General features: G+C 36.7%; 1 protein-coding gene across 1 annotated transcript; it reads right to left on the reverse strand.

Annotated features, from left to right (window-relative positions):
• On the reverse strand, positions 1-27,796 carry LOC113119395 (neurexophilin-1-like). The gene is made up of 2 exons (XM_026288849.1): positions 27,225-27,796; positions 1-1,936 (listed from the first exon to the last, which is right to left on the reverse strand). Exons 1-2 carry the CDS (start codon positions 27,276-27,278, stop codon positions 1,172-1,174), a joined length of 819 nt encoding a protein of 272 aa, XP_026144634.1. The 5' UTR covers positions 27,279-27,796; the 3' UTR covers positions 1-1,171.

Raw genomic sequence — 27,796 nt, forward strand, 5'->3', positions numbered from 1 at the left:
GATAAAACTTTCAGTATTTTATTCATTTGTACATCTCCACCCCTTGTTCCCCTGAAAGTAAACATGATCATACAGATGATAAGTACTTCTAATATATATTTTTGACAGTTTTACAGCCCCTGTACAAGAGCATGGATTTCATGGAGTTCACATCTACATCAGCAACATCAGTTTCTTTGTCCAAAGAACCGAGAACAAGCATATATGGGATTAGGAGCTGAGAGAGAGAGAGAGAGAGAGAGAGTGTAGGGTTTTGGGTTAACAGACAATGGCATATACAGAAGCAGCTCCATCAGGATCAACTATGTACAATACAAACCATTCATACAAATTAGGCTCTAGATATAGAATTCATTACATTACAGTGTATTATAAGTGACAATGAGCAAGCCCTCCAATCATTCCTGGATCTCATTAAACTACAGAACACAGCTCAGGCCGAACAATCCGCAATTATTACAGTACAGCTTCATTGTAATAGGTAGAAAACATGCCTGTAGTTAAGGCCTGCTCATAGCCAGCATAACAAAGCCATTCTCCTCATCCTTGGGCCTTCGGGCTGGGAGTAATAACTCAAGAACATGTAGGGACTCACAGGCTGTTCAAAAGTTTGTTGGTGGAGGGAACATTGAGATTCTGATCGCGAATAATTCTCCTGTGACATCGCTTCTGAGCGAACTACCAGCTAAACGAAAAAGTCCTACTGTATCTACACCTTCGTGGCCTTTTGGCAGTTCTAATAAACATGTACATACTTGTACAAATCAACTAATTAAACAAATATTCTGAAAATCAAACACTTCCACAATTCTAAATTAAAACAGAACATTACAAGACAAACTCAGAGTTTACATGGTCATACAAGAAACACTCCAGTGGTAAAATAATATTCTAAGAACATTAAAAGATATAAAGAATAAGTTAACAATAATATGTGCTTTAACTTAAAGGATACCAACTGAGTAAACAAAATCACTGTTATGCCCTCAAATGAAAGTTTCATGAAGTACTCGTGCAAATAGCCAATTTTTTCTCTTTTCAAGTCGATTTAATAAATCCGGGCCATGAGCGCATGGTATGGGCGGGGGAACATGTATTTGTTGTGGATGGGGAGAGAGCTCCATCCTTTGCCTCTCATTGTCCTTCGTGTGGGTGATGTCAACGGCTACGTTCAGCCAGAAGGGAAGTAAGGAGTATCGCTGTGGTAGTTATAATCTGGGCAGACTTTCTGCACAAGCTTGTAGTCGGTGCTGTAGAAGGAGATGTAAATGCAAATGACTTTGAAGGGCTTCGAGCAGAGCCAGGATACGTGGCTTTGCGTCTGCTCCTGGTAACATGTCTTGGATGGGTCGAAGTTGCAGAGCGTGTTCTTGGAGCCCCTCTCCACCTTCTCGTACTCAATGCGGCAGTTGAAGGATTTGGAATCCTTGGAGTCAATGACCGACTGCTGGGCCGTCAAGTCAAACTCCACGATTTTGCTGGGCGGGACAAGGCTGACGGACACGTTGCCCTGGCCCGTGGAGTTATGGCGGAAGAAGACGCTGAAGGTGCCATTGCCATGATCGACGATCTTTCCAGTGATCAGGAGGTTGAGCTTGACCGTTTTGATGTTGGAGTGGAAATCTCCCCAGCCGAACATTTTCTTGAACTTGCCTGTCTTGACCATTGGCCGCCGTTTGGCTCGAGGCCTGGAGTCCTGCAGGTCCGTGGTATTCCTCAGCCAGTCCCACAGATCCTGCTCTGAGTAAGGCTCCGGAGTGTCATAGTGCAGGTCCAGGGCTGTTGCGTTTTCCTTCCCATGGAGAGTCTGTGATAGAAGCCGACTGATGGACAAGTCCTTACTGCTTTCTGTCCATAAATGCTTTAGTGTTGACTTGGGGCTCCCTGATTTGAGCAGCTCCGACTTCCCCGGGATAGAACCGTGGGCACTTGAAACCTAAGAAACAAGATGGAGAGGACGTTATTGAGCCATCTTAACCTTAAAGAGCTACATAAGATGCATAATGCAAAGCAAGTGAGCATTTCATCCAGTGCCGCTTGACAGGAAAAAGGAATTAAATGGATAGTACTCTTGATTCGGGAGATATTGACCCCTAACCCCCTCACAATCATGTAGTCTCCTACTCAACAGACAGATCAAATGGATTAGGATGAGAGGGGGAAAAAGATAATCGATTGAGCCTGCAAGCTTCAATTTGCAAGGTGTTAGCTGACAGGTGCTGTCTGGGAAATAGAACGAAGCGTGGCGAATGAGAAAAAGAATACAACGATCAAACTCGCCACGTAGTGAGTTCAGGGAGTGGATCTCCGCCGGCCCTCCCTGATAATACCGGTGACTATTCTTTGAGTAAAGAGCAGACTATTAACCAGCCAGTGCTCCTTGAATTGATGATTGATGAACCACTGGGTTCTCTCCATTTAGTGCAGATGAGTGGAATTAGGTCCATACAGGGCCTGGCGGAGTGCTGTGACATTGATTGCCTGATTTCTACTGTAAGACCTGACAGCAGATCCGTCTTGCAGTGGTTTTTGCATCTCGAGGGCTACCCCTGGGATCGATAGTTAGAAAATAAGGTCTCGCTACCAATCTGCCCGACTCTTCATACAGAATTGCCTCACAGCATGTGCGAGAGCGAGGGCGATGCGAGTCCATTTTAAACACAGTGCTGGGTGGGAGCAGGGCCACGTGGCTCATTTAAGGATTTCATGTTGCGTACCTGAAAGGTAATCGATGTCTGACTTGAAGAGTGGTTCAAAATGCAAATGAAGAGAAGTTTAACTTAAAAACTTGGGAATTGCATGATAGCGGTCTACTCGTGTTCAGAACTCACATTAAATATTTGTAAAAAAGTAAAGAAATAAAAACGCACAACTCAACATGCACCTGACAAGCACCGACCCTAGTGATGAAGAACCCTGGGAAGAGAGTTCAAATATGTTTCCAATGAAATTAGCGATCATTTCTCTTCCTCATGTGTTAAGTAAGAGGCCTTGCCCTGTACTAAAAGAGAGTAATATGTTTTGTGCTCTGGGGGCATGATTAAAGAAAGAGCTATTATTTATTAATGGCTAATTGCTGAAGGGGCAATACAAACATTCCAAGGCTGAGCAAGTTTCAAGGAGCTATTTGTGTGAAGTTCACTGCAGCCTGACCGACTGGGAGGGCACTTGCATTGATAAATGGATCTTTATAATGCTTGTTTTAGCTAAATATTGAGGGAAAAACATGTTTTCATGTTTATGTATTCATCATTCCAATAGATTCTAGTGTAATGCAATAAAGCACTTGCAAAACATTTTAACAAGTGTCCTGGGTTATGTAACATTCAGTCAGTATATAGTCAGCTAGTCACAATCATATTAATATTACAATTATTATATAATAATTCTTACTACCACTACTACTAAACATTTTAATAATAATAATAATAATAATAATAATAATAATAATAATAATAATGATAATGATAATGATAATGATAATAATAATAATAATAATAATAATAATAATAATAATGTAAATAATTAATTTTACATTTAATTTAAAATGTAAATGTAATTGGTTTGCTTTATTTTATTTTTTAAAATGTTTTATGTTCTTTATTTTCTTATTTTATATTTATTTATTTTTCTTTTTTCTTTTTTTGTGTTGTATTCTATGACATTCATTCAGTATGTTTTCTGTAATGCACTTTATAAACACTCTTAAAAAGATGCTATAGAAATAAAGCTTTGTATACTAAACCCTAACAGAGTAATCAGGATCTTGTATCACCCTGAAAGTTTATTTGATAATGACCAGCTAACCTGCTTACTAGAAAGTTATTACCAAATAAATGGACACGAAATAAAGTTGAAATGATTTTACTGCAAAGAGATTTGTCAAATCTCAGGCATGCCGTTTAAAGGTCCTTATACCAAAATATTTGATGGCAGAATACTCCAACTTATCAATCAGAATAAAGCATTTCAGATATGCATTCCAATTGAGTCATTAATGAGTCTAAGAATTGTTAGAATTTTTAGCTCTTTCGTTTATAAACAGCCATTTAAAAGGTAAAGGTAAATCCTGATACTAGCATTCAGCTACTGAAAAACAAACAGTGGCTTACTCTTTGCCTATGGCTAGTCTGTATCTGTCCACCTTTGGTGACCTTAAAAAGCTCACACGTGGACAGCACAAAGAGTTAAACACTGGCCAGGAGTTCTCCTGGGCATAAAGCCTGCAAACATAGGTGATGTATGAACTCATGCCTTGGTCTGTCCAGTCGGTCTTGCCATGATGGGCTTGGATCCAGCCCGACTGCTGGAGCTTTACGGAGCCAGCTGCAGTGCTCACCTGAGGCAACAGTGCATCTGGTAAACACATTTGGGGGGAGTCACGGCCAAGCCCTTCCCACCTCACCCACTGACAGCCGGCCAGCCAGGCACAAACAGCTGGGCTCCCCCAGGGCCTGTGCTGCATCAGGTCAGCAAGAGCAGCATGTGTGCACCAATCATGTGCCTGGTGTGAGTCTTAATGAGTCTGCCTGCTTTAAGAGCTTCAAGGCTGACAGATCAAATCATATTGGTTACATTCTTAATCCCAACAACAAGCTGTACAACATCGAACATTATAAATATTAAAATGCTTTTACAAATGCAAACACTGTTCATTCCAACAATACAGGATTCAGGACATGTTGTTCATCAACACAGAGAGTAGTTAAAAGCAAATTTTGAAATGCAAACGGCTATTCTGGACTATTTTTAATTTAACACACATCTGAAAACATGAAAGCCATGATGGGACAAACAAAAACCAATGCAAGACACGAGACAACAGCCTAAGATGTCCATATGAATATTATTAATATTAGGGATGATTTTAAATATCTAACATTTTAAAGATCGTTTTATTATGCAAATATTCAAACAAGTAAAGCATGGCATCTATAATATAATATAATATAATATGGTTTATTATGTCATATATAATTGTTAAAAAATATGAGTAAAACAATACATAATTTTCACACTATATAGTTCAAAGAAATGTGAGGGCAAATTAAATTCAGCAACTCACCAAATAATTTTTTTTAGAACTATGAACAGTCGCTGTTGTGCCAGTGAATAACAGAAAAGCACACACTGCAACATGGCGAGGTAACAATGTATTTAATCTTGAAATACATGCTCTAAGTCTGCACTGTAGTACCAACTAATGGCAAGAATCAGACCCTGCTTGCCTAACATAAGCCGGAGCTACATTTGGTCCTAATTAATGATAGCAGATTAAATGGAATAATTACACAGGCTAATTCTGAAAATGCAATTATGTTATTGCCGCACATTTGTGTTTCTATTTGAATGTTAATTTGCACTAATTAAGGTATTAATATGCATCAATAAGTCAACTGCAGTGTTAGCTAGCATATTATTGACAAATTGATTACATTGCCAAGGCTGTTTACTTATTAAGTAAAACATTACAATGTGCTTGTTCCAAGCATTTCTGCAGGTGTCTATATCCTTAAAACTGTCCAGTTAAATGGAAAATCATAATCAGATTTGGCTTCGGGGGGTAACATATATATATATATATATATATATATATACACATATATACATATATATACATACAGTATATACTCAAATTTCCCATACTGATGTCTGCGTTATGGAGGGTAAGTACTCTGACTGTGTGAGGTAACTTCCTTTCATAGTCGTATTGTCTCTTTGACAGAGCTAGCGTAAGAAACAGCAGGTGGACTACAGGTCAGCCGATAATGACCATTGTTATAATAGCTTTTGTAAAACAACGGTAGTAAGAGAATGAGCAAAGGGAGCAGATAAAGCCCAGAGTAGAGGAAAAACAGTCTCAACTATGACCCTGAGACCCACATTTCACCACTTACCTTTACACTACAGAAATACACTAAACGCGAAGTGAGGGGAGAATTACAAAAACACGTCGGCCTGAGATAAACGTTGCAGAGAAAACACGGTCCTTATCAATAAAACCGCTAAGTCGAGGCCAAAACCTCCACCGTGCAAAACAATATGCCATAAAAATGTTCAGCGGATCATTCCGGTGCCTCACTTTAACAACCTCCCAAACAACGTTTACAGCCTGGGAGATGAGATAAAACGGTGCATATCTTCTTCCTCCTCTGCAATTCACTGCCATCCACAACCTAGACACTTAAACAAGGCACCTCATGCTGCGGCTGTCCTGAGAGAAATGAAAAAGAAAGGCAAAAATGAAGATGGATTTCAACTAAATCCACTTCTGCTAACAAAGCACTTGCAGGCTTTGCTAGCCCCCCTTTCCTCACTGCCTGCTGCATGCGTTTGGTTTGTAGGAGTGTGAGGCATTGCACAGGCCCATTAGCGGCATAACTAAGCACTGTGCTTTAGGATGGGCCGTTGGGGCAGGGGCACGTTTGCTGCAAGAATTGGACTGCTGCTAAGCAGCCATGGAATATCAGGCTGTGACCATGCACTAGAACTACCTAATGGTGTCATAAGAAGACCATTAGACGCACCATTAAAGCAGGCTGTCATGCTCGTTGTGTATTGCCAGTGTGTGTTTGTAACAATGGCCATGGACTCCCCAGATACAGTCAAGTAGGTATTGAACCCCAGACACAGTCAAGTAGGTATTTCACATCATCTGAGATGCCCGGTGTGAAAAGCATTTCCTGCATTTACGAATGTAATTATGATAGAACCAAATGAGAATATTAAAACACATGTCTGTTTCGGCATCACAGGAACTCATTTGAAAACAATGGCAGCAGAATGCGATCATCAGTCTAGGGGTCTTTATAAAAAAACGTGTTCTTGCATTTAAAACACAAGGCGCTTCACTGAGTTGTAAACAACATGTTTTTGAAAGTTTAACAGCATTTAAATGTTCTGCTATAGTGTGGATTTACATTGGTAAACTATTTAAGTTCAGCATAAACCGGAGCATTAAATGTGTTCTGTGTGAAAAAAAGGGCAAGACTAGAAATGTGTTTAGTATAATTTGACAATCAAACGTTTATTAAGTCTAACATGTTTACACAGAAAAACAATGGAAAGCAGTGCAGTAGAGTAGAATGCAAAAATGTGCTCGTTGTGAATGCTGTCAGTTTTCAGATTCATTTTAGGTAAACATGCTGTGTGAAACCAGCAAAACCAGTTTCAGATCTAGTCACATGACTCAAATGATATGCTCAACTCTCAGTTAAAAATAATCAAAAAGCATTCGAAGCTGCTCTCCGCTGATTCATATTTGACTAATTATCTTGGTCTTTCTAGGCTTTTGTCATATTAACTGTGCTAAGACTTTTATTTATTTTCTTGACATCTTTTGGTCACTACAGGTGAAATTCACCAAATGCGAGAACAAAAAAGGCACTTGTTCATACAGGTGCAAATAAAACAGCGTACTGTATAAACAGTAGGCTATAGTAAAACATTTGAGATTCACACCTGCTATTAAATATGATTCTCAATCCAAAACAGTGACTGGGTGAATGCTCTAACAAGGTCATTTAGAATCTTAAAATGACATAGTATGAATAAAGTGAACTAGGTTCTAATTTCAGCTCAACAGATCATGAGTAAAATAAAAAAATCTCATGCAAAAACTTGCCATTGAGATTCATTATTTTATGATTTATATATAATAATATAATAATATAACGTTAATAAAGTTTTTGAGGAAAAAAAACAAATATGCAGAAATAATTATTTTCAACTCTCATTCTGAAATTCTGACCCTCTGTCTGAAATGATTAGTTTCTTAAAGGGCCAGCTAATTTAAGGCTTGCCAGTAAACAACGACTGTTAGGATTGCTTAACATTGCATAGGAAACAGTATCAGCGGCCGCTGGTTTCTGCACATTACAGTTTTGAAAACATTATTTACATAAAACCGTCATTTTCAGACAATGCATGTAGCTTCTTTCAGATCCAAAACACTTGTCTGTTTCATCTTTAAGGAAAAGTTTCATTGCAAACTGTCCATCACACTATCCATTATTTACTAAATAATCTGTAGACAAATGTATGAACAAAGAAATAATTCTCTGAAGCGATCCGGAATGCCATTAAAAAGAAACCATTGACTTATTTCTGGTGCTGAGGTCTTTTTTAAGTTTGTACAGAGACACAAATGAGTTATTTAAACTGGACACATCAAAGCGAACACTCTTTGACTCTTCCATTTGTCCTGTCGTCACGAGTAACTCAAGCGCATGGATATAATATTTCACAAATTGAACAGGCATCTGTATACTCTATCCACTGTAGACAGCGACAGTGATTATAATGGCTTCTATTTAGATTTGACATCAACATGACGCTCGCATCCAGTGTAGACAAGTGTAACCGTCAACTGACTGAACCCTCTAGTGGGCGGGGCCTATGGTGTGATTATTTATAATTATTCTTACTGTGGAGGCAAAATGTCTTATTCAAAGGTATTTGCCTGTGTGACACCACAAATCCCACAATCAGGGGCATCACAGCTCGGGGGAACAGAGTGCACAGTGACGTGACATACAGCCAAGTATGGTGACGCATACTCAGAATTTGTGCTCCGCTTTTAACTCATCCAAAGTGCACACACACACACACACACACACCATGAACACGCACCCGTAGCAATGGGCAGCCATTTATGCTGCGGCGTCCAGGAAGCAGTTGGGGGTTCGGTGCCTTGGGTATTGCAGGACCGAGACTCAAACCCACAACCTTAGGGTTAGGAGTCAAACTCTCTAACCACTATGCCATGACTTCCCAGGGCCCAGAGGCTGAGAGGGGCGCAGAACGATGTCCACTAGGAGGCCGACTGAGATCGTCAGCTAAATCCCCCTCTCCTCCTGTGATGGACCCCACAGACCAATTCAGTATTTGCAAACAGTGATGACATTTTCTGTGGGCGGAGCTTATCTGCAGGCTTTATTTTGACAATTTCAAGATTCTATCTCACAATTCTGATAAGGAAAAACAACTTGTCATTCTGTCTTTTCCCCTCAGCTCGGAAACATGAGTTTATATCCCTGACATGGCTTTTTTTTTTTTTCTCTCTGAGTTGACAAACTCGCTATCATTGAGTTAATACAAAGACCTCTTATATGTCAATAGATCAAAGCAAAAGTGATTTCTTATGTTATGACTCCTTAAAGGGACTCTTTAGAGTGTGAAATTGATTTAAATTAGTCCCTGTCAGTTGACATCGATGTCACAGCTTAAGACAGACACTCAGCAGCAGAATCGAGCACCCATGCTGTTAACCACCATTAACTAACATTATACAAATAAGAAAAAGGCTACAAAACCGTGGCTCCTTTAAAACAGTACCCCAAAATGTAACAGTGAAATTCCAACATCATCTCAATACTATTCCCAAGGAGGAACCCACAGTTCTCTTCCTGAGCAATGCAGATTTTGTTGAGCAAACTCTGCTGCTGAGCGCTGATATTTACAGTGGAAATCTTGAGCCTAATGTGGCCTGAGGCTCCATAAATCAAAGCAGGCTTCCCTTTGTCAGCACCGCAGATGGCCCCGCCGCCCAATCACCCCAATTAAGAGCCGAGAAAGCGAGAGAAGAACACAGACGCAGCAAGACGCAGAGAGGAAAAGTGAACGTGTGAGAAGAGAGCTAGAGGAAGAGAGGGCACCTGTCCCGCTGTCATATTTGGGGGGCCTCCTCTGATCAGTGATTCGGGGCCTTCCTCTTAGCCACTTCAGCGCAGAATTAATGATGGCAAACAAAAGCCAGCGCATCGCTCCTCACAGCTATTTGTGGGAGACTTCTCTCTCTACTCCTTTCCCTCTGAACTAATCCTCAATGTCACACTTAATGAGATTTTAGGTTGGAATAATAAACTGAAGCTGTGCTGCTCTTCTTCAAATGATTTCTTCTACTCCTATTCTTTATTTATTTTCCTTTTTTGCAGACCTGGATCTATACCATGCCATTAGACACCTGTGCTAGTTTCTGCTGCTACATCTGCAGCAGAAAGATAAATTGAAAGGAGCTGCATAAATGTCATATACTTTTTATAGTTTGTTACATCATGAATCTGTATAAATGATTAATAGGGTGTTCAAAAAATTAAGTTTTAATTTAGTTCCACTATTTGGATGAATGCTGTATATGCTGTATGTTTATTCTATGTGTGTCTGTTAAATTAGTTTATAACTAATTTGGTGACAAAAGTAATTGAATATCAATTTAGTTTCAATATAACATGCCGTATGTTTATGTGTATGCGTGTTTTACTAGAAGGACTCAGGTTGTTTCTGGGGCTAACAATAAAAAATGGCTTGGACCGACAAACTCAAAAGGTCTCAAAAATTTATTTTTTTACTGCAAGTAATTTTTACCATGAATTGGCAAATAATCCATTGATTTAAATGTGAAATTTAGACAGAACGTCTGAAAAAAATGTTTCCTTCTAATATGTACAGTAATAATAATAATAATTTAAAATTGTATTAATTTATTTATTATTTATTAATATTTAAAAACTAGTTTTTGTCCAGTCAATTTTGTAGTGAAATCCAGTACACAAAGTTTATTATTAACCTCCAAAATCCAATTTTAACCCTTACACAAACACATAATCTATAGATTGGTAATACACACACACACACACACACACACACATATATATATATATATATACAAAGAAAAAAATATCCTAGTATCTCTCCAAGAGAATTAAGAGGCTTCACATTTCAGAAAATATTGGGGGTTTTCTGCAGTGCCAAGTGTATTTATACATGTGTGTTTTGTTCTTTCGGGTGAAGTGGTAGGAGGGTTCAAGAGTCAGGTAAAGAAGAGTGCTCTCCAGGGAGGCTGCCATTATAATGCACGCTCGTCGCTCAAAATCAAATTAAGCCTGTAATCCAATAAACTGCCATTTCTGCCGCAAGTGACCTCACAGGACCTCATTTCAAATCCGTGACAAGCTTTAATCAATATGATTTAGTGGTTGAGGACACAAATAATTCAGCTGAGGAGAAACCAAGCGCTGTTCTGCCACTGTCTCCACACTGGAAATCTGCAGTGCTGTTTTATAGACGGCCTGTGGTGTGTTACAGTGACGCATTGATTTGCGGATGCAATGTGATGAGAAAGACAGGGGCTGCTATTATGAGACCCCCTCAAGGAGCATTTAACTGAAAGTCAGAGATCAATATGCTCATGTCCATCGGAGCGGGCCATTGACAGGACTACTTACGGGTTACAGTATCTGCCATTGCCACTTTAACCTGCCAATGGGCTCTTTGCTTCCTGATTAAAAACAGCCTGGTTTCATCTCACTCTCATCTGTTTGGTGACAGGTAAACCAGAAGCAATCATATCTAGATAATGCTATACTGGCTTCTCTGATAGAAGGCTGATGCTTTATTTGCCCATGTAAACATTATGAATACACAATGCAATCACTGATGTTTGAGCTGGATTTGTACAGGTTTTCAGTTTTTTTTATGTATTTATTTATTTTATTTTTTTTGTACTGTGCACTGAACAATATGATTAAAATTGAAATGAAGAGCAAACAACAAGATGTGCATTTGAGCCTAAATTCCCGTCACTTTGATTTGTGCCATTTCATTCAGGGGAAACATACAAGGAATGCTAATATCAAAAATGACTTTACTTTGGAAGCTAGAGTTCAAACATATCCTAGTAAAAAAAAAAAAAAAAAAAGATATTTAAATTAAATATAAAGTTCAGATCTATTCACATATTTACTGACATACTGATTTAAAAACCATAGTTTTATAACTTTATTTGGAGTACTACTTTTCTACGTTTCTTAATATTAAGCCTAAAAATTGTGGTAACGTCACAATCGATGAGTTAAAGTGTATCTTGTAAAAATACAAGATATTTAAAGTGTACCTGAAGTAGACAGTACTTGCAATAGTTCCACTTTAGCACAGTGTATCTTTACTTGGACTTCAGCTCTTCTGCACAATTAAAGTGCATCAACCACAAAATGTATTGTTCCAATTTAGTAGACTTTAAGTATACAAGTTTAGTATAACAAAAGTACAGTTATAATATATTTCAAATACTTTTTAGTACATTTATATTTCAGGAGGGCATACTAAATGTGGCTGCAAAGGCCAGACAGTTAATGGTATTTGACAATTAATTGCAAAAACACTTGCATAATCTTAAAGGAGTTTGGTTTGCAACAATGACCCTTATAGACTGTCAATTAAAATGTGATTACATACCTATAGGGACATGGTGATAAAAAAAATGAGATGTGGATTTCTATATTTTTATGCAATTAGAGCAATTATTACAACTTTATAGCTATATTCATAAAATAAATAAATAAATAAAACCAACCTTTTTACTCTGTAATACTCCATTCCAAGCAAAATGAATTCAATGCCAAAGTTACGGTCTCTGAAATGACATCGGCATATTCCAAACATGGACAATGTGCATCTGCAAAACACCTACCAAGAATAGACGGACATTCTACAGGATGCTACAACTGAATTACATCAGCAGTAGCCCTGTCTGCAGTTTGAAAGCATCTTGAGTCTAACATCAGTGCCAGAAAAGTTATACTGCATTAGGAATCATCTTCCACGCTATTTCCTGCAGGGTTTACATCTGGAGAAATCCTGCGGATGCTTCAACCCACAACGTCTGCTGTCAGCTTGTAAAACATGGTGGGGGATCCGTAATGATACGAGCAACCATTTCACGACAGTGATTAGATCCAAAGATTGCTGTGCATGCTCTTAAAATGCCTAAGGAATATGAGGCGCTCTTATAAGACCAGGTGCACCCTGTAATGCAAACACCATTTTCACATAACATTCCCATATTCTAGGAAGATAATACTTACATATTCTCAAAAGGTAGAATTGAATGCCTTCCAATGGACCTTTTTTGCATTTCCAGCTGAATCCATCTTAGTTTTGTAAACTTTTATTTTGAACAGAAACTACAAGAAACATTGTGGTGAATGGAACCTACATGTATATAACATATATAATGCCACGGACAAAAACACAAAGTATAGTGTCATAAATGTAGTTTATATCTTTGGTAGATCTGCAATGGTAATAACTGTGGAAACGCATCATCACTATCTGTGAAAAGAGTTCATCACTATATTTAAATATCAGTAAGCTTTCGCAGGAAGTTCTGGAGCATAAAGTGCCAGGAAGACTTTATCCCTCAAAGAACTAACTTCTCTTATTGATTAATGACTCAATATCTCAGCGCACAGTTCAGTGCTTGTATGATACCTACAAAGAAGACTAAAGCTGTCCTTAAGGCAAAGGATGGACTTACTTCTTATTAGGTCCTTGATCCTGATATATTACTCAGTGTCTTGGTTATAGTTTATCAGAGCCCTGAGGTTAAAACATGGAAATGAGGGCCAAGACAGGACAACTTTCCTTTCAATTCTGGTCAATTGTAAAACGGGCTGTTAATGTAATTGTACGTTAGTTTTAAACCGACTACAGCACATGATGTAATCAAAACCAGATCTTCAAGAATATCTCTGAATGCTTTATTTAATTGCTGGTACAACTATCATCATTTTAATTAAGTTGAACATAACAGATTACTTGAGTGCCTGCATTTGACTGTTGAAAAGAAATTGAGAGTCAGTGTTCTCCAGAAACATGAATATTTCATTCATCCTATAAAAGAAGGGAGGAACATAAAGCGAGGTAAAGGAAAATTCACAAGGTGTTTGGTTTAAGAGAAGGGAATCATCTACAAAGGCACTCATGAACACTCATAAACACTTTAGCAATTTCACACTGGAAGAGCCTTTCCAAAAAAAAAAATTACTCCCTAATGAAATTTAAGCAATGAATCCTGAGACAGCCAGGCTTATCACTTCTCTTCAATTACCCTCCACCAAATTGCTTTCCATTCAAGGCATGTTGCCCGATTGCACTTTCTTAAACAGAGCACAGTCTAAAGTTCATTTTCAACTGCATGAAGACTGGCTCTGGAGTACCTGACTGCGTATGAGCCCGGGTTCATAGACACTAAGGGCATGAAATGCCTCATATTAAAACCTCCTGAAATACAAGCTACATGAAAGGCTGTGGGCTAAACAAAGCCAGGCACAGACAAATTGTATGCATACATAAGTTGACTTCTGTTTCTCAGAAGCAGCTGAGATGGTATATGGTTAACAGACACTTCATGCACAGCTGCATCATGCACTCCAGCTTTACTGAAAGCCAACTTGAAAGGAATTAACATCATATCGATGTTACCTTTTAGATAATTTTTGGGATTGACAATTAGGGTTATGCTCCATTCAAAAATGAAAATCCCTGAGTGAAAAAAAAGGCTTTTAAATCCTTATTCCAATTTAAAAGTATAAAGGAATACAATAAAACAGAATTTAAAATGTTAAAACCTCAGAAGCAAAACTCTGGCCAATCTCAAATTGTGTGATAAGTGTTCAAGGACAGTAAAGATGCTTTTATAAACTTTGGGTGTCCACCAGTGGAAATCTACCATCTTGATTTATGCCAACCACAGCCTGAAAACCCACTTTTCATTCTACTAGTACAGAGATGTATCCTTAATTCCAGGTTTTGATTTTATAATAATTTATTCAATTAATAATTGTATCCATAAATTCTCTAAATATAATATAATATAATATAATATAATATAATTTAATATAATATAATATAATATAATATAATATAATATAATATAATATAATATAATATAATATAATATAATAATGTTTATATTAATTAATGTTTCAGTTTACATTGACTTTATTTTTTAATAAAATGTCTCTCTGCAACCCTAATCATATTATCATATAATATCATAAAAATGAGTTTCTAGTTCCTGAGTTTATGCAAATAAAACCAGTACTGCTGCATTTAGATCCACTTTATTCATCATTATTTACAACCAGCTGTGACAATAATAAAATATGTTAATATAACATTTTATATAATTATAAAAAATAATTTGGAAAAATTATAATTTTCATATGTTTTATACTATAATATTTTTATAAGATAGTATTACAAATAACTAAGAAAATTTTGTCTCTAATGAAAATGCATTTTCTTCAGTCAAAATGTTGAAAGGAAGGATAAAAGAAGAAAATGCTCATAAGAATCATTAATAATTACAAAGAATAATCAGTATATACCTAGTGTCAAATATGTCAAATGTCAAAAGTCAAATGTCAATTTGTTGCTCTCTGCCTTTCTGCTAATATATTCTTGAATTAAATAAAGAATATTAAGAATATTAATATTAAGAAAATAAAGAAATATTAGTTACAAAAAAAAAGTAAAAGTTCAAGACGTTTTAAAAAGTTGATCCCACTCAGCATAAATAAACATAATATATTATGATTAAAAAATATTTAATATAATAAAGTGTCTGAACCTTGACAGGATGGGCTGCAAACAGATACTTCCCATGATGCACCACAGAATGAGGAATCCATAAATGGCCAGATTACTTTCTGGGTTATTTAGAGCTGTGTTTCAATGATTCATATTCTCTCTCTCACAGACACAAACACAAACAGATGGAGGAGAAGAAAGCGCGAGAGTGTGTGCAGTGTGTGTGTGATTGAGAATGCAGGAGAGAGGGGAAGCAGAAAAGATTAATTCAAAATGACTTGCTTTTGCGCTGGTGCAAGAAAGCAGCAGCATTACAAATGAAAGTGGATTTTGTATGCTAGATTTAACCTTAAATGGTTTCGCCACGCGTCGCTATCATCTCTGACAATTTCACAGCGAGGGTCAACGCCTAGTCTCCTTTCTCCCAACAGGAAATTTCATTCTCCATAGACAAATTTTCCTCATGTACATGTCCTTAATAGCACTTCTCAGGTGACCCCTATTCCTCATGTCCTACTCTACGATAACAGAGAGAAAATGCATCTAGAACCAGAGTATATTGTGCATTTAAAGGGACAGATCACCCAAAAATGAAATTTCTGTCAATATTTCTGGACACTCACCATTCGAAACCTAAATGACTTCCATTCTTCTGCAGAAAAAAGATAAATTGAAAAAAATTGGCACGTTTTTTTTTTTTTTTTTCTACACTAAAAGTCAGTGGGGTGTAATGTTGTTTTGGACCCCTTTGTCTTTAATTACATGTGTAACATGTTTACATATTTAATAACATTGCATTGATCTGAAACTTAATCAACTTAAAAACTTAAACTTGTTTTCCATAGAGTAATGAATGTCATAAAGGTGATATCATTTTCATTTTAGGGGGAACCAACCCTTTTTAGATATGATTTCTCATATAGTGCAATGTAGCACCTACAATACATTTTGAAAGCATGTTAAAGTAGAGGAGACGCAACCTCACAGAACATTACAGTTGAAGTAGGCTGTGAATATAAAGTTGATGTGAAAGAAAAATTTGTTTTTAATAAAATCATACCAGATAGGAACATATTATTTATCTTATTTTTGCTGTTGTCTACGTTATTCCCTGTTGTGGTGGTTATTACATGTTTACAAGCTCTTAATATATGTGTGTGTTTGCGTGCATGTTTGTGTGTGTCTGTGTCAAGTGGAGATTATGAGACTAATTTCAGAAACCTCCTTCTGGGTTATACACTACTCTGATTACTATGTATTCCTTGCTGAGACTCGCTGTCCCGTTGCTCTAATGCACTTTCACAGACTAATAACACATCAAAGTAAAGCCCTGAAGATACTCAGAAAGTAGAGTGCGCCGTTCTCCATTTCCTATACCAGAGGACATCTTCGGATTCTCAGTGTGTTTGTCTATGAGCATGTACCTGCATTTATGATCAAGCACATTTGTGCAGTTTTCCTAATCTAAAATAATGTTTTTTTTTTTTTTTTTTTTAAAGAAATGTTGATGCTTTTATATTACTGTAGATACAATGTTCGTAACATCCATGTTATAGTTAAATGCACAGACATACATTTATTTTCTCTTTCTCTCTGCCTGTCTTACAGATACATGCACATATGGTTTCACTGATATTAGTAATAAATGTTTCACTTCAAATCAGCATATTAGATTTTATTTTTATTTTTGGAAAATTATCATATTTTTGATAGAGCATAAGTGTAAATATATTTAATTCTCATCTGAACTAAAGACAGATTTGCAAAAAAGTTAATTTACTCAGAAAATAATATGTAAATTAGGCAGTTTACAAACAAAATAGTGTTAAAAGAAACACCTTAATAAAAATGCCTTATTTCAAAAACACATTAAATTAACCGGGGAGCTTTTAGTTTAATAGTCTGAGCAATTACTTGGAAACTTTGAATAGTTTTCACATTTCTGCAGGCAAGCAGGAAACGGAAGACTGGTGGAGAGGTGGAAATTACAGAATAACATCAATTTAATAAGTGCTAATCAAAAAAGTTACCAAATCATAGGGCATTTCTCTAAATAAAATAGATATGATGATTAAAAAAAATTAAATTAAAGTTAAATAATAGTTAAATAATCAATATGATAAATGTGACCTTGGACCACAAAACAGTCATAAGGGTATTAGGGTTGTAAGATTTATGCATCATCTGAGAGCTTTTCACTGATGTATGATTTGTTAGGATAGGACAATATTTCGCTGAGATATAGATATTTGAAAATCTGGAATCTGAAAATGCAAAAAAAAAAAAAAAAAAAAATATTACAATACTGAGAAAATCCCCTTATAAAGTTGTCCAAATGAAGTTCTTAGCAATGCATACTACTAATCAAAAATAGAGTTTTGATATATTGATGGTAGCAAATTTACAAAATATCTTCATGGAAAGTTATCTTTATTAATATCCTAATGATTTTTGGCATTTAAAGAAAAATCGATAATTTTGACCCATACAATGTATTGTTGGCTATTGCTACAAATATACCCGTGCGACTTAAAGACTAGTTTTGTGGTCCAGGATCACAAATCATCATGTCTAGATCAATAATAATAAATAAAATATGGCAAAATATGGCAACCGAAAGTCCCATGGCCTAATCAAAAACACCAGAGTAAAAACTGCAGCCCAGTACCAGAGATGTGTGTCCACTAAAATATACCAACCAACATGAGCTAAAGGCATAATCTGAGTCTAAAGCTACTGTAACACTGATTTTGAGACATGTGTTTCATCTATTGTCTGTTTCTACTATAATTCAGAAAAGCAGTAGTCTTAAAACAATATAAAGACAATTGAAGAAGTCAGTGAGCCTCAAATGATCCAAAACTAATTTAAACAACTGTCTGAAATTTGATTTCGCATCACACCATGTGGTCTCGAAACGCTGTCACAAAGACAATTACATTTGAACACAGGCTAGCGTCATCTACATTTGCAGAAATAATGCCTTTTCCAGTAGAATCAAATTAAATCAAACTAAATAGAACTGAATGACATTCAGCCGAGACGAGGGAGTAACACATATCATAACACACAGGATGTTCAGGTGTGGGCGTGCTGTCAGTCAACGCTCTCACACACACACACACCTCGCGCTCCGCAGCCACGTCCCTCAGGAGCAGTGTAAGGAGAATCGTGCTTACCTGTCTGTCTGTGGTTGAGTGGCTGCTGCTGTGGGGCCGGGCTAATGTTTTAAGTAATGGCTTTTGAGAGCTGACAGATCGCTGGTGTTCAGGCTGCTCTGGGAGAACAGAGCACATCCATCACCTCGCCATAATGCGCCCACCCTTCAGTCACTATCACAAGGCACCGCTATTAGCTTTACAAAACCTGGGAAATACTTTGACAGAAATGACATTCCCACATGTCAATTAATTACAAGGATTTTTCTCTGTCTAATTAAGACGATGGCTGGAGGATTGTGGGCATTACAGGGTGAATCTTGCCATTCCAGATCAGAAATGCAAGAAAAAGTAATAAAAGCTTCAGGAAGTTAAGAAAATGTTCTTAAAATAAAAAACATTTTTGAACTATGAAGCTTCATCAAAAGCTGTTTTCTTCCTTTACCGTGTCAAGTGTCATGCATTTTTCTTGTTTCTTTGTCACATATCTGAATATTTAGCAAGTTTAGAAGTTTTATTATTATTATTATTACTTTTTTAATATATAGTTTACATACTAGAACAAATGTTCAGGGGGGAAAAAAAGCTGTGAATAGACCTAGTGTTTACCACAGCTGGAATTCATTTAAGTACTCCTTTAAAAATATGATAATACAAATAATAATAATAAATAACATTTGGGCTTTTTTAACTTTTTTGTGTTTTTAAACGAATATGTAAACAAATAAATAATAATAAGGTTAATTAATAAACACATTAAGCAATTGTGAAAATGAATGAATGAATAAATGAAAGATCTGCTATTCAATAATTATAAGAGGGACACTAATAATAAGAGCACTTACTAATAAATAAATCAATCAATTAATGAATGAATTATATTCAATAAATAATCGATAAGTATAAGAACACCAATAACATGCTAATGAATAAATAAATCATGGAAATAAATAAACAAATAAATTGATAAATAATAATAATACAAATAATAATAATAATAGGCTAATGATGGTGTTTGAGGAGATTCTGCCTTCTATGTAAAGCCCAGAAAAGCACTATATAAATGTAACAAATTATTATTATTATTATTATTATTATTATTATTATTATTATTATTATTTATGAATAAATGAAACAATTATGAAAATAAATAAGTCAATAAATAAAATTTTAGATTAATAATAATACATTTAATTAAATAATAAATATATTTTAACCATTCTGGAAACAAACAGACATTTTTTTGCCATCTGTGCACTCTTTCAATGGTCTCTTTCTTTTACACTTTCTCTCTCACTCTCTCTCTTTCTCTCTCTCTCTCTCTCTCTCTCTCTCTTTGCCTTTCACATAGAACAGACAGATTTTGAATGAGTAGTGTCAATCCCAGAATAAACTGAAGTGTACAGGTAGCTGTAGAATGAAACGTGATGACAACAGATAATTTGAGCATAAAATAAAAGAAGCTGGATTGTTCTAAATAAATAAATAATTTAATAATCAAACAAATAAATAAATGTTTCTAAACAGAATGAATCTTAGCCAGACACGTTTAAAACTTTCAGTGAGGAGGCCTCAGCCCCAGAATCTACTGTATTGCCTCCACGCTCAAAATCTGAAGCATATCTTCTCTTTTTTTCTCGTCAGTGATTTTTCTCGACACGTCACATTGGCTGCTTGCCCACACAGGCTGAGGAATAATTGTGACTCTGAAAATCAATAGAAGTGAAATCCAGCAGGTCTCAGTCATGTAATGCAATACTGTTATTCACTGCAGGAAGAGTGATAAGCGCTCTGATTGGTCCGTTCCTCTGGTTAGCAGTCATGATGCGTTCTCATGCACCTGCCACGCACAATCCTTCTCATCTCATCCCGTTTTACTTTCTCTCTCCACTTAATTCTACAATTAAGAATGAGGATTGTTGTGTAAAAAAAATATATTACCTATTGATTGATAGCGTTAAAATAAGTAAAACTAATTCCCAAAGCAGAAATTCAACTGTTGCTCAATAAAATAATCTAGACTGACACACACACACACACACACACACAGACAGACTGCAGTTAGTTAGCATATTATGCAGTAGAGTGATGAGCCACCTAATGCAAAGCAGCTGAACCTGACACAGAGTGTAGCTTTGTGTCAAGATTATTGTATTTATTTCCATATAGTACAGAAACTGCATCCACATGCCAGCTAATTAACTTCAATAATTACACAAAGGCAACATAAGCAACTGTAATGTCCAAACTAAATCTTCTCTTGAATTTGAATTAGCTTAAGATGTAGCACTGCAGATCTTTCCTGTGACACAGGTTTACTATTTTTCAAAACACCAAGGTTAAATAATTGTAAATATATATATTTGACTGCATTTATTTAATCAAAACAGTAAAAACAGTAATATTGGGAAATATTATAGCAAACGAAAAAATAATCTATTTTAATATATTGTAAATGTAATTTATTTATGTGATGGCAAAGCTGCATTTTCAGCAGCCATTATTACACTCCAGTCTTCAGTGTCACATGATCCTTCATATTCAGATCTGCTTAAGAAACATTTCTTATTATTATACATTTTGAAACCAGTTGTGCGTGTAATGTGTCCTTGCTCAACAACAATATAAAATTAAATAAAAACATTAATTGGCTTCACTACAGAAAACAAAAGTTATTTCCTCACTAAGAGGAAGAAGTTGGAGCACAAGAATTGGCGCGAAAAGAATGCAACATGACGTTAAGAATGCATTAATGAAAAGGAACACTTACACACCAAATATGTCAATAAAATGCTCTGTTTTTATCTCATAGACACTCATTCTACCCTCAAAAGCATCTTGAACTTGTGACAGTGCTCCACCTGTAGGCAAAAACAGGTAATTCCTTTGAAGGCAGTAATTGTCCACAAATAAAACCAGCATATGCTGAGCACTGGTTGTCATCTTACAACAAAAACGGTCATTTTATCATCTGATATTCAATCACAGGAGGAGAAAGACACTGTCTGCAGCTGAGCTGTTGTTCCTGCTTTACTGTTCATAAATCAGCCAGAAGCAACACGCTTTTATATACAGTAATACGTAAACATCTCTTGTTTTGCCATACTTCAGTTCAGCGGCATTCTTTCAGAAACGGTGGCAGACTTGCATCCAAACACAGTCTGGAAGTGCTTTTGCTGTAATCCATGACTATTGTTGTCTGACTGACGTTTATGGCTCAGAGATTTCTTTCATCTCTCTAATTCCAGCCTCTTTAATGCATGAAAGAAACTTCAGAGACCCACAGCATTTTAAGATAGAAGGGAGGTAGGCTGGGGTTATCTGGTCCTTCCTGCCTCTCCGCGGGCTTTGCATGGAGTATTTAGAAATGTTTCTTTCAGCAGACCACACAGCTCAGTGGGGATGCGATTGGGGAGGATGTTTCTATATATAGAGAGAAGGGAAAACAGCCCACTGGGGTTCAGGTCAGTCTGGGGTATAATTTTCCAGATCCAATGCCCTTCTGAGGTTGCGTCTAAAGCTGACCTCTGACCTGTGTGGGTGACTGAAATTCGGGAGCAGTTTGTGGAGAGAAGAATGGAGACTGTGGTAATAAATCAAACCAACCTTGTCCTGTCTCCACCCCGTGATGTGTCCTTAGCTTGACACTGTGTGTTTGTGTGTGTGGTTGTGTGTGTGTGTGTGTGTGTGTGTGTGTGTGTGTTTGTGTGTGTGTGTGTGTGTGTGTGTGTGTGTGTGTGTGTGTGTGTGTGTGTGTGTGTGTGTGTGGAGGGTCAGAAGAGGAACTGGTTTAAAAGTAAAATGTGCTAAAGCCTATGCAGGGCCAAAGACAGGTTAGGATAGACACTTAAAAGGCATGACTGTGGACAAATAAAGAGCACCCTAGTGCTAATTAACAAAGACATGACTGCATTTTGAATGGATGTCAGTGGAAGGGAGGTGGAAGTATGATAGAGAAACTGCTGGGAGGAAAATGCTTATCAAATATCATTTCTATGGTATACGCAAACAGTTATTGACTCTCGTACAACTCTAGGCTATTGGTTATCAATGAACACAAGATGCATGGCTATTTACAACTTCCTGTTTTGAACCGTAACACTTTCTTCAGTGGAACTGCTTTTCTTCAAAACAGCAGCTTTTCTCCAAAAAGAGCTACAGATGCTGGTATCTCCCCATAATAATAATAATAATAATCTTAATAAATATAAATAATAATACTTTATACTTTATATTTACTACGATTTAAAGTTTTATATATATATTTTTAAGGGTTTGTTCCTTTTCTTGGTGTACGAATTCAATTGGCCACGCCTCACAAAAAGTTACACTGGAATTTAAATTGCCAATGCATTCTGGGAAATAAAGTGTTAATCCTCCCTGATCCAATTTATTTATTAATACATTTTTATAACAAAATACAGTATTTATCAGTCTAAGAAATCAAATAAAAATATACACATTGATACAGATAGATAATGTGAACAATGTTTGAACCTGGTCAGTCTTGCTTCTCAAATTCTCAGCCATTCTTTCTCATCAAAAAATGAGCTTTTCCATTCATTGCCGTCAAATGGCTAGCTCATCATGGTAACTAAGAAGTGGTTTGTGTCATGGTGCTTGCTGTTAGAAAGCAGTTGGGAAAGAGCAATGCCCTTGGCACAGGTTTAAAACACTTGCTGAATTAAGGTCACCTTCAGACATCAATCCTACAAAGACGATTCATCATTCACCGCCCCCGTGCTGCTATCACCACACACACAGGCATAACTACACACCCTCAAGAGTCAAAGGTCATTCCAAATCACATTCTGACTGCCAAAGGGGTCAGTCATGCAGTGTTGGTTGCATTCCATTGCACGTTCAGCTCATCTCAGCTGTGATTACGGCACAATGTCCTCAGAAAATCCTGTTTCTCCAATTATCTGGTGCAGAACTGCTGATGGTACCATTTACCTACAGAGGTGCATTAACATAATGCAGATATCCTTAACTGCAATACGGAGGCACTTCATGAAACTCATAGAGTTGGGATAAATGGACTGTGGCACTGATGTGAACACATGTCTATTAAACAGCGGATATGAGTGTGTGCGCCATGGGAGGAGGGCAGATTACATTGCTTTGCACACTAACTATACAGCCCTGGGCTCCCTCTCTCTCTAACATACAGACCATACTCCTCTTCATCACTTCAGAGCTTAACATCACTCAGCCTTAACACACTTCACTGACACTAACTCACCACCCAAAAATCAAAGCCTATCCTGAAGGGGAAACATTCACAAATATATATATAAACAGACACACATTCCTTATTTCAGATTCAACCGGGGACTCAATTTTAATGCATTTTAATGCAACAAACTAGAACAGAGAAGCTGCGTTCGTAAGATAGGTCACACTTCAGTCGAGTGCTAACGTAATGTTTTATCATAACAGGACAATCTTGATTGTATCGCTTAAGTTCTTATTAATTTAAGGCCCTCGAGAGGGTGATTAAAGGCCATTTTTGTTTAACCCGTTTAAAGAGACTGACAGGCAGTGTGTCAAAACGTCTCCGTTGGGACCCAGGGCAGGTGACTAACGGGTTTTCTAGTGTCTTCTGAAGCATAGGTGAGGTTTAATAGACTAAGGGCTGAGGATTTTTACTTGAACTATTTCACGGCGTCTCTCCGCCGATCATTAGACACAAGAGGTTAAGCTCAGACCTTGAACATAGCTTTCCTCTGGAGTCTTAAATGGAGTGGATGTAGTTGGCTGAGCAGCTTCTACAACACACTCATCGGGGTTAAAAACCGCTGAGCCGACTGAGGAGCGTTCCATCCTCAAGTGTATTAATAACAAGGTACATCTGCGCGGCTTGTGAAGATAATGAATCTGTACATCTATACAGTTCCAGAGAACAATGTATATATATGCAGTTGTCCTAGAAATGTAAAGTGCACTTAGAAGAGCACGTCTGGACGTTTCATGCGTGTACTTTACAAACGCTGCAACTTCTTTCTAGGCATTGTGGTGTTTTAAATATACTGCCCAATCGGTGCAATGCTGGATGCTTAAAATGTGATCACTGTTTCAGACTGTGCTAATCAATTGAATTTTTTCATTGAGATGCATGTAATTTTAAAGGAAAAGGAATATAAAACCATACACTAAAAATGGTTATTTAATGCAAGTTACTTGACCAAATATGCTCCAGAAAATATATTTAAAAAAAAAAACACAATAAATGTAGTTTTACTGTAACATACTGTAAAAATTTAGTAAAAGTATTAACTACCTTATAATTTGAAGAGTAAATTAATTTAACCCTGATAGGGTTTCGTGTTTGTGTTGTGTTATTAATTGCTGGAGAGACCAATTATTTATCTTTAAATTATCACGTGACCTTAAGATATACAGATGGGGCCTTAAGTGCTCATCTATATTATTGTTATTAACAGAAGCAAACGAATTTGAACGTAAACAGTTTAGCACATTATATAATTCTAAACGCACCTTTATGTAGTTAAGAACTATAATATGTCGTATGTGCATTTTTTTACGTTAAAGTTCCGGCAACAGCTGTTTTACGGTAATGCATGCGTATTATTAATATATTTGTTTTTATTTTATTTTTATCAGGAAAAAATTAATCTAAAGGATAGCGAAAAATACTAGGCTAATAAAAGCAATGTGTTTGTACAGACACATGTAAAGACGGTCTTGTTTAACAGGCTGGTGTCGTTCGCTCACACACAGCCGCGCTGTTCTGCTGTTATCAGGGTCAGGACGAACTGACAAACACAAGAGGCTTAAACATGAAATACAGCAGCCAAGTTCAACACTAATACTCGAAGCTGCGGACAGGACGATGGAAATCCACAGCCACGGGCTTCAATTCTCTCTTAAACTGTCACATTTTAGGCCATCAAGTTATTATGCATGATGATTTAGAGAATTATTCTAAAATTCTGTTATGGAAAAGGACAACAGAACAAAGGATCCTGTGTTCAAAACGCAGAATATACGTAGTCTGTATGAACATGTATATACACATTGTTTGTGGCCTGTAAAACACAGTTGAGGTAAATACATCATAAAGGTAGCCAACATGTTAATAGAGGTTTTTTATTTATTTATTTATTTTTTTTAATAAAAAGTCAAGATGTAGATATGATGTACAAAGAGTGAGTGTGAATGATAAGCGCTGGAGGCCGGGCTGCGCTGTCCATGGTCCTGAACTGCCTTTAGAACACCAGTAGACTCGCACTTCACAAAATTAAGAGTGTGTTACTGTTGTTTGGTCTCTATAAAATACAACACGAAGAAAAGTATAAGAAAAACACACGGAGACAATCTGTTGTCATCTGATCAATCAATCTGATCAAATGAAAAATAAAGGCGCTTTTCAAACATGCCTGTAGCATATTTAAAAAGATACAACTCGATTTTAAATAGCAAATGTTTAGTTTTAAATCTCATTTGTAAATGTAAAAAAAAATAATAATAAACAATGAAGCTTAAATGACATTCATTTTGTTAAAATAATAACTGTTCTGAAATAAATCTGCTGGACATACTAATAATAACTAAAAATGTCGTGTAACCAGTTTTAAAATGATTAAAATTATACAGCACACTAACCAGGACAAAAGTTATGCGTACTTTATGAGAAGAATTGCGGTTGATATATTGATTTACAGCTGAAATTTAAGAAACAAATCAGTCTTTTGTGTTAAACAGGCCATTCTGACGAAAAATAAACAAATTAGAACGGCACAGGTGTACACATATTTGAAAACCACATCATTTGATATTTTTTTTCCTTTTCAGATGCAGATGCTCAAATTATATTTTCTTAATGTAAGTGATGATAAAAACTCTTTTTTTTTTTTTTAGTTGTGTGTACATCTGTGTGTGCGCTCAAGGCATCTCTAAAACATTTAAAACTGGAAAAACATAACATATGAATGTTTAAAACATAAATATTTATTTAATAGGCATATTTAAAAAAAAAAAAAAAAAAAAACACCACACACAAAACACTAAGTATTAGACAAATGCAAGATTAAAATGCAAAGCATATATGTAGCGGTTTTAATTTACGTACATTTAAAATGTAACAAGATTATCAAATGTAATTGTGTGGTCACAGTACATCCTTTAAATACGTCTTAGTCTATTCTCCTTTCTTGATTTATTTTCAATAAAGTAATTAGCCAATTTGTAGAATGTAGCTTGAGACATGGCTTGAGTGTGTAGTGAATAGTGGAAATCAAAGAGACTCTCATCAGGGTGCAGGGCTGTCACTGACGCTTCGTTTACGCAGCTATTTTCATTTGTTTTGGCGCCCCCGTGAGGCCGGACAGAGAAACGCATTCTCTCGCAACTGGATGTCGATTCCAGAAACAGAGAAAGGTTTTGTATGCGCTTTTTGAAATAGAATCATTTTATTAAGTAAACTCACGCCGTCCGAAAATTTTATACACAACTTAAAACGCGTTTAAAAGTCTCAAAATTACAAAAATAAAGGCATAAAAGTTTATTTTTCCCGACCCTCAAACCATAGTTATAAAGTGAAGAGCATCGCATACTGCTACAACACTCCTGTCATTCCGAAGTGCCACGGTTTCATCTGATTCTCATTTAGACACACGAGCATATTTTACATGTAAATGAGTAATACAAGTAAAAATGAGAGACACTTACCAGGTAGACAGCCGGAGTGAGGAGAAACACTGCACACCAACACGTCGCCCGCATCCTCCCTTATCTCAAACTTCCACTAATTTCCCTGCGCTGTTTCTTTTGACTGTAAGGAACATAGATCCACTTGGTATCCGCTTTAGACCTTTAGCCTAGGCAAAAATGACACTATAGACCCCATGACCACAGAATAGGCTTTAAACTTGGACACAGATAAGGGAGGGAGAGCAAATGAACGTTTACACAGGCATTAATCCAGTCAAGGAGTGAAGCACAGTCATATTTCATTAAGATGTCATGGGAGATGGTCGCTGGTCTTGCTGCCTGGAGTGACTGCGGCGTAAGTCCTCTTAGAAAGAAGGACAGAGGCTTTTCACGCGCGCTGTCACTCAGCGGTGCCTTTATATCGCGCGCTGGGAGCCACGCGCGCCGTACAACATCCGGAGAGAAGCTCAGAGGGGGTGGGACGAGAGGAGAGTGGTAAAAAAGATTAGAGAACAGGACGAGATTGGTCCGAGAGACGCCGGGATCACACGATAGCGACGACTTAAAAGAGACTCGCAGCCCACCAGAGA

Source organism: Carassius auratus, chromosome 19 (genome assembly GCF_003368295.1).
Source record: "Carassius auratus strain Wakin chromosome 19, ASM336829v1, whole genome shotgun sequence".
In the NCBI taxonomy this organism is placed as follows: domain Eukaryota; kingdom Metazoa; phylum Chordata; class Actinopteri; order Cypriniformes; family Cyprinidae; genus Carassius; species Carassius auratus.

What these genes read in the sequence shown, in the direction of transcription:
- LOC113119395 (XM_026288849.1), bottom strand. Translation starts at nt 27,278, where the DNA reads ATGCGGGCGACGTGTTGGTGTGCAGTGTTTCTCCTCACTCCGGCTGTC. An exon ending in TCACTCCGGCTGTCTACCTG is followed by an intron (nt 1,937 to 27,224) that starts GTAAGTGTCTCT and finishes CTTGTTTCTTAG; the next exon opens with GTTTCAAGTGCCCACGGTTC.